A 9,437-nucleotide genomic window follows, 5' to 3' on the forward strand; every position below is an offset into this window, starting at 1 on the left:
TCGCCCATCTCTCTTGTTATATGCTTTGTCTTTTTTTTTTTTTTTTTTCCCTTCTTTTCATGTGAGGAACTTTTGTTGTGTTGTGTGTGCGAGTCTGCCTGTCCTTCGGTGGTGGTGCCAATGTACCACACAGCTCCCCTTGGAAAAGGATATGGTCAATGCGCAAAGCGCGTTATCGGCTGTTAGCCTATCGCCTCTTTCGAATCTATTCGATTGTAACTCCAAAAGGAGCCTGTCTGTCTATTTCTCTCGTAGCATTTTCTTTCACAGGCGACCATTGGAGCATTTACGGAACTTTAACTTGGTTTTTTCTTTTTCTTTTTTTTCTTTCCTTTGTTTCCATCCTCTTCAATTTTCTTGCAGTTTTTCTCGTTTCTTCGCCTCGCTCGCTAGCTGTAAACTTGCTTGATTGCACTTTGCTCTCCTTTGTCAAAAAGGCATACCTGGCTCCCTGCGAGAATGTCCAATGTCCATGTCTCTCTCGCTTCTAGAATGCAAGGAAGAATTAAAAAGAAGAGTTTCCCAGAGGAAGTTTTTTACAGAGAAACGAACTCCATTCACAACTAGTCCGCGTGATGCATAAATTCTCTCCCGTCCGTACCTGTCGTACGATCTGTTCACCATGTGAATCCCCGCGAGGTTTCTCGCAAATCTTGTTTTTTCTTTTGTGGCCACCTTTGATTCGCTTCGTATCTTTGCAACAGCGCCGGTGGCCGTTTGGTGCTTGTCGACGTAGCCAAAATCCCCAAATCTTTCCATCCGTAAGGATCGGCTGCGTGATTGTCTTTAAAAAACGTAAAATTCCGCGAATCCTTGTCATGCTCTCAAGGCAAAAGCTCGAGAACCAACACTGGTCAACTGCACTACAAAAACTCCACTGCGGCGATCTCTGCATTACTTCGTTTCACCCAACACAGCAATGTTGTCAAATTTCTTGTTTTTGTTTAGTTTTCTCACACACACATGTTACACATAGAAAAGGATGCACAAGTCAAACAAAAGTATGATAAGAGTGTGTAACTTTTGATGGTACCGCCCACATTCATAAGCTCGAGCTTGTGCTGCAGACTAGACTGATCCTTGGAAGAGATGCATTTTGCATTTTGCATTCTGCATCTCAGGACAAGATCTGTTTGGTGCTCATTTTCAATTTCAAGAAACCAAACAGGTTACAAGATCAGGATCAACAGTGTAGTGCACCAACCATGTTCTGGGTGAACCTTCTTGTAAAGCTTTCGTTTTTTTTCGTTGTTTTAAATGCAATTTGTTTGGAGTGACCATGTGAAAGGAGGGCCTGCCCTGCACAGTGACAAGTTAGAAATGGCTGCGCTCTCATGTGACCGTGGCAGCAACAAGCTGCCGTATCTATCACACCATATGTACCAGAGATATTTTTCTCCTTTCTTAGTCTCGAGCAGTCGATACTCGAGAGAAGAGAGAATCCAAGAGTTTAACACCACAGGGAGAAACATCACCAGGTTTGACCCCTCGAGAGACTGGAAGGAAAACAAACGCGTAATGTCGGTGTTTGCCTCTCAACTCGGTATAATATTCTTGAAAACAGTACATACATCTATATATATCCGGAACGAATAGTCAGAAATTAAAACGACTGACACAGAGGGAAAGAGAGAGACACGAACAAGACGAAGTTCCCTCATGCTCTTTTCATGTGCTGCTTGTCTGAAATTTTCTTCTGGATCGTCATCTAGCTAAAGATCTTAGACTTGTTTTTCTTTTTTTTCTTCGCCTCACAATTATATAGGATCCAATCCAATCCAACAAGGCAACATAAACAAGTTGGATATTCCCAAGCTCTCTGAGTTGCTGTTTGCTAAATGATTAAAATTCCCATGTTGTGCCATGTTAGATCTAGCCTAGGATGGATACAAGGCATGCATTGCATTCTGATCTAGGGTGTGTGTCCTTGTGGGATTTGCTGCTCCAGAGTGGGGCCTGGGCTGCTCCCAGTGACATGACACCATTGCGTGCTCCGTTTTGTGCTCTCCCTTTGGTGCCTTGCAGATTAAAACCACGTAACGTTCAAACCATCTTCTTCTTCATTTCTTTCCCCTTCCCCAAAGACCTTTTCCCCCTTCAGAAAATACAAAACTTGAGTAACATGGATATGAAGTTTGGGCATTTGTCTTGCTTGCCTCAAAGTCACCACATCAACAGTGGAGTCACTTGCGAAACAGGAGCGGCGGACCCCAACTGGAGATTGAACCGGGAGCTTAGTACTAAAGGATTCGTGGAAACTATGACCCTCCTTTGTACAAAAATCCCTGGTGTCCGAAGGACTTGCTTGCCCAAGTTGGCGCTCCACAGTTGCGGAATTAGTTTGGGAGCGGGGCCATGCCCCCACAAGTGGGGGTTAAAAGTAACAAGATATTCCCCTTTACCGGGTCCGGGAACTGTGGCAGCATCGCGGGGGAGTGTTTTTATGATTGTCTTGGCTAGTCTAAGTGGTGGCGGCACATTTGGAAAACATGACGAGGAGCACAATGCCTTTGGCATGATCACCACCACCTTTGTGTTTGAACCTGAGCCCGCCCGCCCCCCGCCCGCCATCCAGCTTTTAAAATCACATTTCATGAACAACGGCAGACACCAAGCACGAATGGGGGCTTGTATTTTATCTGGTTTTGTGCTGCTGGTGGTGGTGCGTGGTGGTGGGTTTTTTTGTTTGATTAGGCCTACTTGATTAGCTTTTGATCAACTTTTGATTTGTGGGTGGAATATTCTGTTGTTGGCGGCAGGAGCAGCAGCAGAGCAGCCAGATGGGTTATAAATGCCAAGCAGGTGAGCCCTATTTAATAGTCTTTGACCCATGCCTCTTTTTTTTTTTTTTCCTTCAGCCATGCAAGCAAAGCAAGCAAGCAAGCAATGCTACTACAAAACAAGACTACACACAAAACTCTCAGGACAAGTGGACAACACACACAAACGAAGCGCCAAAAAGAGAAAATGAAAATCATCTCATTTCTTGAGCAGAATTAACCAAGACAATGCTGCAGGACACTGACTCTGACTGTCCTGAATGAATGGGGTCGCAAATTAGAAGGAGAAGAAGAAAGAAGAAGAAGCTGGGAGGAAGATCACTCCCTTGTGTGTGTCCGTCCGTCCGCCATAGCCAATAAGAACCCTAAAAACTGGACGGGGGATGGAAGGGAAAATTCCCTCCGTTGGGTTGCCCGGAAGAGACGACTTTGAGGTTTTGTTTGTTGAATCCGTCCGACATGCTCAACGGTTGCGGGACCCTCGAATTTTCTCACTCTTCGCGATTTAAATCTCTTTGTTTTTCCTATTTTTTTTTCTCTCTAGCCAGCCAGCCCAGCTCTGTTCCTGCTAGTAGCCATTTCCCGCTCCTCCTTTTAATTGCTACTCGTCGAAGTGCATAGAAGTAAAGTTTTGCGCTCATTCCCCTCAGAGCTCCAGACGAAAAGAGTGTTCTTCTCTTCTGTGCTCGTCCTCCACTGTTCCTTCTCCCTTCTTGTTCGTTGTTCTTGAGGTTCCCCGCTTAATTGGTGCTGGAATTGTATCGCGAATCCATCGAGAATGGGGAGGCCGCAGCGGTACCGGGGCGTGAGGCAACGCCACTGGGGCTCTTGGGTCAGCGAGATCCGACACCCTCTGCTGTAAGCTCCGCCCAAAATCCAGAGTCTTTTCTCTTGTCGCTCGGGGAAGATAGCTGAAGAACAGAGCTTGCATTGTTTCTCTCTCTCTCTCTCTCTCTCTCCCCCCCTCTCGTCTATTTCACGGCGAAAGAAAGAGAGGAGTGCTTGGTCAATTCCCACTTTAAAAGATGGCCTGCATTGTCCAAGTTAGAATCTAAGAAGGAACACCTTTTCCCTTACTCTTTGCTTGTCGAGAAGTCTGTAGATCAATCCAGAGTCTAGAGCTCCGCAAGTGTTGATCGATCGGATCTCCATGGTAGACGAGCAGCGGGCAGGATCATCTTAGATTTTTCTTTCCTTGTCTTGCTGTTCTTGGCGAGGATTGATGGGATTCCTTGAATGCAGGAAGACGAGAGTGTGGCTGGGCACATTCGAGACCGCCGAGGACGCCGCCCGTGCCTACGACGAGGCCGCCAGATTGATGGGAGGCCCCCGGGCAAGAACGAACTTCCCCTACGATCCCAATGCGCCGCCACATCCATCCTCCTCGACGCTCCTCTCCACGCTCAGCGCCAAGCTCAATCGATGCTTCTCCTCCTCCTCGTCTTCCTCCTGCTCCACCGATCCCCACAAGAAGGATCCTAGGGTTTCGCAATCCCTGACGTGCTTGCGCCTGGATCCCGAGCAATCCAACCTGGGAATCTGGCAGAAGAAATCGGGCAGGCAGCCCGAATCCAACTGGGTGATGAAGGTACACTTTGGAAGCCAGGGCGGCGGTGGCGTGAGCAGCGACATTGTTCTTCCCACCGATAATCCCGCGCCGCCACAGCCCATAGAGCACAAGAAGATGAAGAGCGAGGAAGATCTGGCCACCGAGATGATCGAGGAGCTCCTCAACTTCCCGGATTCCTCTTCGCCGTCGTCGAGCACGAGTTCCTCCGAGGCGAAGAACCCTAATTTTTCTTCCTCCGATCTCCTCCACCATATACTCGTATAGAGGATCGAGCAGCGCTGGGCACACGATCGAGAGAGATCGCCGGGGCTGCTGATCTGGAGAAAATATTTCTTAGCTTTAGCTATACTATCGGGGCTAGAACCCTAATTAATCGTTCTTTGTTCTAGCAATGGATGCGCGATTCGCGAAGGTTTCTTTCGGATTGTCTGATCTTTTCTTGACCATTTCCTTCGAATCGCAGCTCCCGAGATTCGTGACAGTAGCGATCGAGGTCCCGCGCGGGAGCTTCGTGAAGCGGCGCGTCGATGGATCCGTGGATTTCATCGCGCCGCTGCCCTGCCCCTTCAATTACGGCTCGGTCTCGTCGATCCCAGCTCCCGACGGTAGGGGTAAATCTCCATCGCTTTTGGATCGACTGTTCACGGCAATCCAATCCACAATGCAGGTGATCCACTGGACGCCCTTGTTCTTGGCGAAATCCTCCCATACAATGCCGCTACCACGCACAGGGTCGTGGGCGTCGTTCGATTCACCGACGCTGGATTCACGGACAACAAGCTCGTTTGCGTCCAGGCCGATCGAAATCTCAAGCGTAGGAAGGAGGAGCTCCTCTCAATCTCAATGCGCCGCAGGAAGAACTTCAGCGCCGCCGCCAAAGCCATGATCCGAGAATCCATCGACGACGATCATCTCCGGCTCCTCGATTACTGCTCGCTCACCGCATTCTTCGGAATCTACGCGATTTTCAAGCGGGGGCTCAATGCAGCCAGGGGCCGCGGCGGCGAGACGGTGTTCCATGGCGTGGAAATCTTCCCTCCATCGCCATAGCTTCCTCCTCGCATGACCCGGCACTTGGCGGGATCACGGCCGTCGGCTATTTTAGGGTTTTTCTGTTCTGGTGGGAGCATTCTCTCTGGAGCGATGGCGTCCGCGATGACCAGGTTGGGGAGGAGGGGGATTCGCTCCGCGCGATGGAGCTCCATGGCCGTGGCTGGGCAGCAGAGCAGGGCCAGCCACAGCTTCACGCTCCCGGATTTGGATTACGACTATGGCGAGCTGGAGCCGGCCATCAGCGGCGAGATTATGAAGCTCCATCACACTAAGCACCACCAGACTTACATCACGAATTTCGTCAAGGCGCTGGAGCAGCTGGAGCAGGCCGAGAAGGATGGGAATGCCGAGGCAATCGTCAAGCTCCAGGGTGCTATCAATTTCAATGGAGGAGGTAAGCGTAGCTTCTGGGCACAGGAATCTCACTTTTCCTTACAATCTTCCTTTTGTGTTTTCTTTTTTCTTTTCCTGTCTTTACAGGACATGTGAATCACTCGATCTTCTGGAAGAACCTGGCGCCCTCAAAAGTAAGCTAGATCTGCTGGGCACAAAACTTTTCTTCTCTTGTGATTTTTAGAGTGGAGGTGGTGAGCCACCAGAGGGAAAGCTTGCTTCGGCGATCAAGGACCAGTTTGGATCGCTGGAGAAACTTATCGCCAAGATGAATGCTGATGGAGCTGCTCTTCAAGGCTCTGGATGGGTGGTATGTGTCTTTCTTTTTTCTTTTATCTTTCATGAACTCTATGGCTTGATCAGTGGCTGGGACTGAACAAGGATCTCAAACAGCTTGCTGTGCAGACCACTGCGAATCAGGTCTATGACGGCGCGTTGTTTCCATTCCTAGATTTCTCTAAACTTTTAAAGTTGCAGGACCCTCTTGCGTCGAAAGGTCTTGTGCCTCTGCTGGGAATTGATGTGTGGGAGCACGCTTATTATCTCCAGGCATGGACTGATGTAAAATCGATCTAGCTTTCTAACAGTGATGTTTTTTTTTCAGTACAAAAATGTCAAGCCGGACTACCTCAAGAACATCTGGAAAGTGATAAACTGGAGCGACGTTTCTAGCAGATACGAGGCAAATTTGTAGGTTTCTCTTGGTTTTCCGAGGTTTGTATCATCACACCAAATAAGGAATGAGAGTTTCTTCCACACAAGATGCTAATAGAATATTCGGTGAAGACTATAATAATCTTTACTAAGTATTCGAACTCGTGACCTCCTTAGGTACATTTTAGGGTTCTAGAGAGAAGCAATGGCGGAGGTGGAAGTGGATCGGCCGCGTATGCTGGCGCTGTCGGAATATCGCAGGAAGAAGATGCAATCGCGCGAGTACCAGGCCAGAATACGAACTAGTGAGTGGTTTCGATTGATTTCAGGGCTCCAAATTCAAGTGTTTCGATCTCGCAGTCCGCGATAACCTGAGGGCATCGAAGAAGGAGTTTGAGAAGACCGAGGATGATCTCAAGGCGTTGCAGAGCGTCGGGCAGATTATAGGCGAAGTGCTGAGGCAGCTCGACAATGAACGCTGTGAGTGCTTGGCTTGGCATCCTCGTTTGTGATCTAACGTTTTCTCTTTTCTCTTTTTGCTTCCTTTGTCTGTAGTGATTGTCAAGGCAAGCAGCGGGCCGCGCTATGTTGTTGGGTGTAGAAACAAAGTCGACAAAGAGAAGCTCGTTGCAGGAACTAGGGTAGCGCTCGACATGACTACTCTCACGATCATGCGAGCTTTGCCGAGAGAGGTACTGTGTTTCTTGCGCTCTAAGCGATTACCATTTTAATACTTGTGTTTGTTTAGGTGGATCCCGTTGTGCACAATATGCTCCATGAAGATCCAGGCAACATCAGCTACTCGGCTGTCGGGGGGCTCAGCGATCAGATCCGGGAGCTGCGAGAATCCATAGAGCTTCCGCTTATGAATCCAGAGCTCTTTCTCCGTGTTGGTATCAAGCCGCCGAAGGTAAATTGCGAGCTTAACTTGTTCTTGTTATCAATATTTTCAACTGTTGTAGGGAGTGTTGCTATACGGGCCTCCAGGGACAGGAAAGACCCTACTGGCGAGAGCTATTGCAAGTAACATCGATGCTAACTTTCTGAAAGTAAGTTTTGAAAAGCTTGAAGTTCTTTGCGTGCTAAGGCTGTCTACGTTTACAGGTGGTGTCGAGTGCTATCGTCGACAAGTACATTGGTGAGAGTGCTCGGCTAATCCGTGAAATGTTCGGCTATGCTCGTGATCACCAAGTATGTCGCGCTAGCTTATCAAAACATTGACATTTTTCTTTTCCTTTGCAGCCGTGCATCATTTTCATGGATGAAATCGACGCTATAGGCGGACGAAGGTTCAGTGAAGGTACCAGTGCTGACAGAGAAATCCAAAGAACACTTATGGAACTCTTAAATCAGCTAGATGGGTTTGATCAGCTTGGAAAGGTAGGGATTGGAAGATTCTCATGTTCTATATAGTTGGCCTCTTGTCCAGGTGAAAATGATCATGGCAACCAACAGACCCGATGTCTTGGATCCAGCGCTCCTGAGACCTGGTCGTTTGGACCGAAAGATCGAGATTCCGTTGCCCAATGAACAGGGGAGGATCGAAGTGTTGAAGATTCACTCTGCTGGTATCCTGAAGCACGGTGAAATTGACTATGAGGCCATTGTGAAGCTCGCCGAGGTACTAGAGCCTGTCCTTCGTTTTCTATGCTCATGTCTCTCATGTTACCAGGGATTCAACGGGGCTGATTTGAGGAACGTCTGCACAGAAGCTGGGATGTTTGCCATCAGAGCGGACCGTGACTACGTGATCCAAGAAGACTTTATGAAGGTAAATGCCGTTCATATTATCCTTTTCATTCTCAAATGTGTGACTTCCAGGCCGTGAGGAAGCTAAACGACGCCAAGAAGCTGGAATCAAGCGCTCACTATAGCGCAGACTTTGGCAAGGACTAAGGAAATTTTTTTCTTCCTTTATGCTAGCTTTTTCTTACAAAGTTTATGTCTCGTCTTGGATAAGCTCCTGGATAAAGCTAGGATCCACGTCGAGGATTGGGTGAGGCTCGAGCTTACAGCGAGAATAAGATTGGGTGCTGTAGATTGCATCGGAGGGGAAGGAGCGAGCCGTGGGCTGGCCATTGGGAGCGATAAAGTGGTGTGGAATTTCCTCCAGGCTCCGGCTCTCCAGCTCCAACGCCAGGCGGAGCTCCTTTTGGCGGCGGCGCTCCTCGGCCACATCTTTGAGCCTCTGGCGCTGCGCTCGCTCCATGAGCTGTCGCCTCTTTCGCTGCTGCTTTGCCCATTCCCACTTTGTTATGCCGCCAGGAAATGTTCGAGGGCCCCCGCCCATCATCACCACCGCCAATGCAGCCATGGTAGTCAAAACTAGACTTGATTGTGATTAAGAAATATTATAAATTTGAATATTCTAACAAATTTTATCTATCACAGGTGTCTAATTAGTTGTCTAATTAGTGCAACTCTAAGAAATGAATTTGTGAGGGCCAAGTGTACGGCTACGATGCCGTATACTAATATTAGCGTAGTGGATTTTGGTAGCCGTCGGATTGGTTTCAATCCGGACCACTCGCTCTTGTATATAAGCTAGGGTTTTTGGGCTAATTGATATGCACATTTCTGTATTTCCTTTCCATATTCCATGCACTCACATTGGTGGAGTTGAGGGGCACCTTTGATTGTTCCTGGGGAGTGCTTGGATTTGGGATTTCGGTTTAGATCTAGCTTTTGATCTAGCTTTTTCCATTTTCTTTCTTTTGTTTTTTCCTTTCAGGATTTTGGTTTAGATCTACCTTTTTGCATTGTCTAGATCTACCATTTCTTTCCAGCTTTTTGTCATTTCTCTTCTTTTGCTCTTTCTTTTTCATTCATCTTCATGGCTGATCCGCAATCTCCTCCTTTGACTCTAGAGCAGCAGTTGGTTCAATTGCTTGATGCTATGCGCTTGCAATTGAACAATCAAACTCAGTTGATGGCGGCATTCACGGCACATGGTACAACTCCTCTTGTTTTTGGTGCCAATCCTTGCG

The 9,437-nt window shown here is 48.1% G+C and overlaps 5 protein-coding genes and 1 long non-coding RNA gene across 8 annotated transcripts; 4 read left to right on the top strand and 2 right to left on the bottom strand.

Moving 5' to 3' along the window:
* The first annotated feature begins 2,965 nt into the window (after positions 1-2,965).
* On the top strand, positions 2,966-4,738 carry LOC9649300 (ethylene-responsive transcription factor WIN1). Its single transcript, XM_002985127.2, has 2 exons — positions 2,966-3,638; positions 4,023-4,738. The coding sequence occupies exons 1-2, from the start codon at positions 3,559-3,561 to the stop codon at positions 4,612-4,614; spliced, it is 672 nt and encodes a 223-aa protein (XP_002985173.1). The 5' UTR covers positions 2,966-3,558; the 3' UTR covers positions 4,615-4,738.
* Positions 3,191-4,016, bottom strand: LOC112340560. Its single transcript, XR_002990155.1, has 2 exons — positions 3,858-4,016; positions 3,191-3,810 (listed from the first exon to the last, which is right to left on the bottom strand). It is a non-coding gene; the product is annotated as an uncharacterized LOC112340560 (long non-coding RNA).
* LOC112340558 (inorganic pyrophosphatase-like) lies at positions 4,725-5,421 on the top strand. Of its 2 annotated transcripts, none has more exons than XM_024659203.1 (2): positions 4,725-4,961; positions 5,018-5,421. In XM_024659203.1, exons 1-2 carry the CDS (start codon positions 4,742-4,744, stop codon positions 5,398-5,400), a joined length of 603 nt encoding a protein of 200 aa, XP_024514971.1. In that variant the 5' UTR covers positions 4,725-4,741; the 3' UTR covers positions 5,401-5,421. The 2 variants fall into 2 exon arrangements, with proteins under 2 accessions (XP_024514971.1, XP_024514972.1); XM_024659204.1 differs by having other exon boundaries at positions 4,725-4,955.
* Positions 5,421-6,605, top strand: LOC112340559 (superoxide dismutase [Mn], mitochondrial-like). Its single transcript, XM_024659205.1, has 6 exons — positions 5,421-5,797; positions 5,884-5,930; positions 5,981-6,106; positions 6,160-6,216; positions 6,274-6,345; positions 6,401-6,605. Exons 1-6 carry the CDS (start codon positions 5,494-5,496, stop codon positions 6,488-6,490), a joined length of 696 nt encoding a protein of 231 aa, XP_024514973.1. The 5' UTR covers positions 5,421-5,493; the 3' UTR covers positions 6,491-6,605.
* A 27-nt stretch (positions 6,606-6,632) lies between these two features.
* Positions 6,633-8,390, top strand: LOC9649301 (26S proteasome regulatory subunit 10B homolog A). 2 transcript variants are annotated; one of them, XM_024659199.1, is made up of 10 exons: positions 6,633-6,755; positions 6,811-6,930; positions 7,006-7,142; positions 7,199-7,360; positions 7,413-7,499; positions 7,555-7,641; positions 7,693-7,830; positions 7,880-8,071; positions 8,123-8,221; positions 8,272-8,390. In XM_024659199.1, exons 1-10 carry the CDS (start codon positions 6,656-6,658, stop codon positions 8,344-8,346), a joined length of 1,197 nt encoding a protein of 398 aa, XP_024514967.1. In that variant the 5' UTR covers positions 6,633-6,655; the 3' UTR covers positions 8,347-8,390. The 2 variants fall into 2 exon arrangements, with proteins under 2 accessions (XP_024514967.1, XP_024514966.1); XM_024659198.1 differs by having other exon boundaries at positions 7,880-8,221; positions 8,272-8,387.
* Positions 8,390-8,764, bottom strand: LOC112340532. The gene has a single exon (XM_024659110.1). The coding sequence runs from the start codon at positions 8,762-8,764 to the stop codon at positions 8,390-8,392; it is 375 nt and encodes a 124-aa protein (XP_024514878.1).
* Between the last annotated feature and the right edge of the window lie 673 nt (positions 8,765-9,437).

The sequence above is a fragment of the Selaginella moellendorffii genome, unplaced genomic scaffold, assembly GCF_000143415.4.
Source record: "Selaginella moellendorffii unplaced genomic scaffold, v1.0 SELMOscaffold_66, whole genome shotgun sequence".
Classification (NCBI taxonomy): domain Eukaryota; kingdom Viridiplantae; phylum Streptophyta; class Lycopodiopsida; order Selaginellales; family Selaginellaceae; genus Selaginella; species Selaginella moellendorffii.

Excerpts from the sequence above, each read along its gene's own strand:
- LOC9649301 (XM_024659198.1), top strand. The coding sequence starts at position 6,656 with ATGGCGGAGGTGGAAGTGGATCGGCCGCGTATGCTGGCGCTGTCGGAA. Across the intron at positions 7,500-7,554 it reads TCGATGCTAACTTTCTGAAA|GTGGTGTCGAGTGCTATCGT; the intron begins GTAAGTTTTGAA and ends CTACGTTTACAG. Across the intron at positions 8,222-8,271 it reads TCCAAGAAGACTTTATGAAG|GCCGTGAGGAAGCTAAACGA; the intron begins GTAAATGCCGTT and ends TGTGACTTCCAG.
- LOC9649300 (XM_002985127.2), top strand. The coding sequence starts at position 3,559 with ATGGGGAGGCCGCAGCGGTACCGGGGCGTGAGGCAACGCCACTGGGGC. Across the intron at positions 3,639-4,022 it reads GAGATCCGACACCCTCTGCT|GAAGACGAGAGTGTGGCTGG; the intron begins GTAAGCTCCGCC and ends CCTTGAATGCAG.
- LOC112340559 (XM_024659205.1), top strand. The coding sequence starts at position 5,494 with ATGGCGTCCGCGATGACCAGGTTGGGGAGGAGGGGGATTCGCTCCGCG. Across the intron at positions 5,798-5,883 it reads TATCAATTTCAATGGAGGAG|GACATGTGAATCACTCGATC; the intron begins GTAAGCGTAGCT and ends CTGTCTTTACAG. Across the intron at positions 6,107-6,159 it reads TTCAAGGCTCTGGATGGGTG|TGGCTGGGACTGAACAAGGA; the intron begins GTATGTGTCTTT and ends TGGCTTGATCAG.
- LOC112340558 (XM_024659203.1), top strand. The coding sequence starts at position 4,742 with ATGGATGCGCGATTCGCGAAGGTTTCTTTCGGATTGTCTGATCTTTTC. Across the intron at positions 4,962-5,017 it reads CCCAGCTCCCGACGGTAGGG|GTGATCCACTGGACGCCCTT; the intron begins GTAAATCTCCAT and ends TCCACAATGCAG.
- LOC112340532 (XM_024659110.1), bottom strand. The coding sequence starts at position 8,764 with ATGGCTGCATTGGCGGTGGTGATGATGGGCGGGGGCCCTCGAACATTT.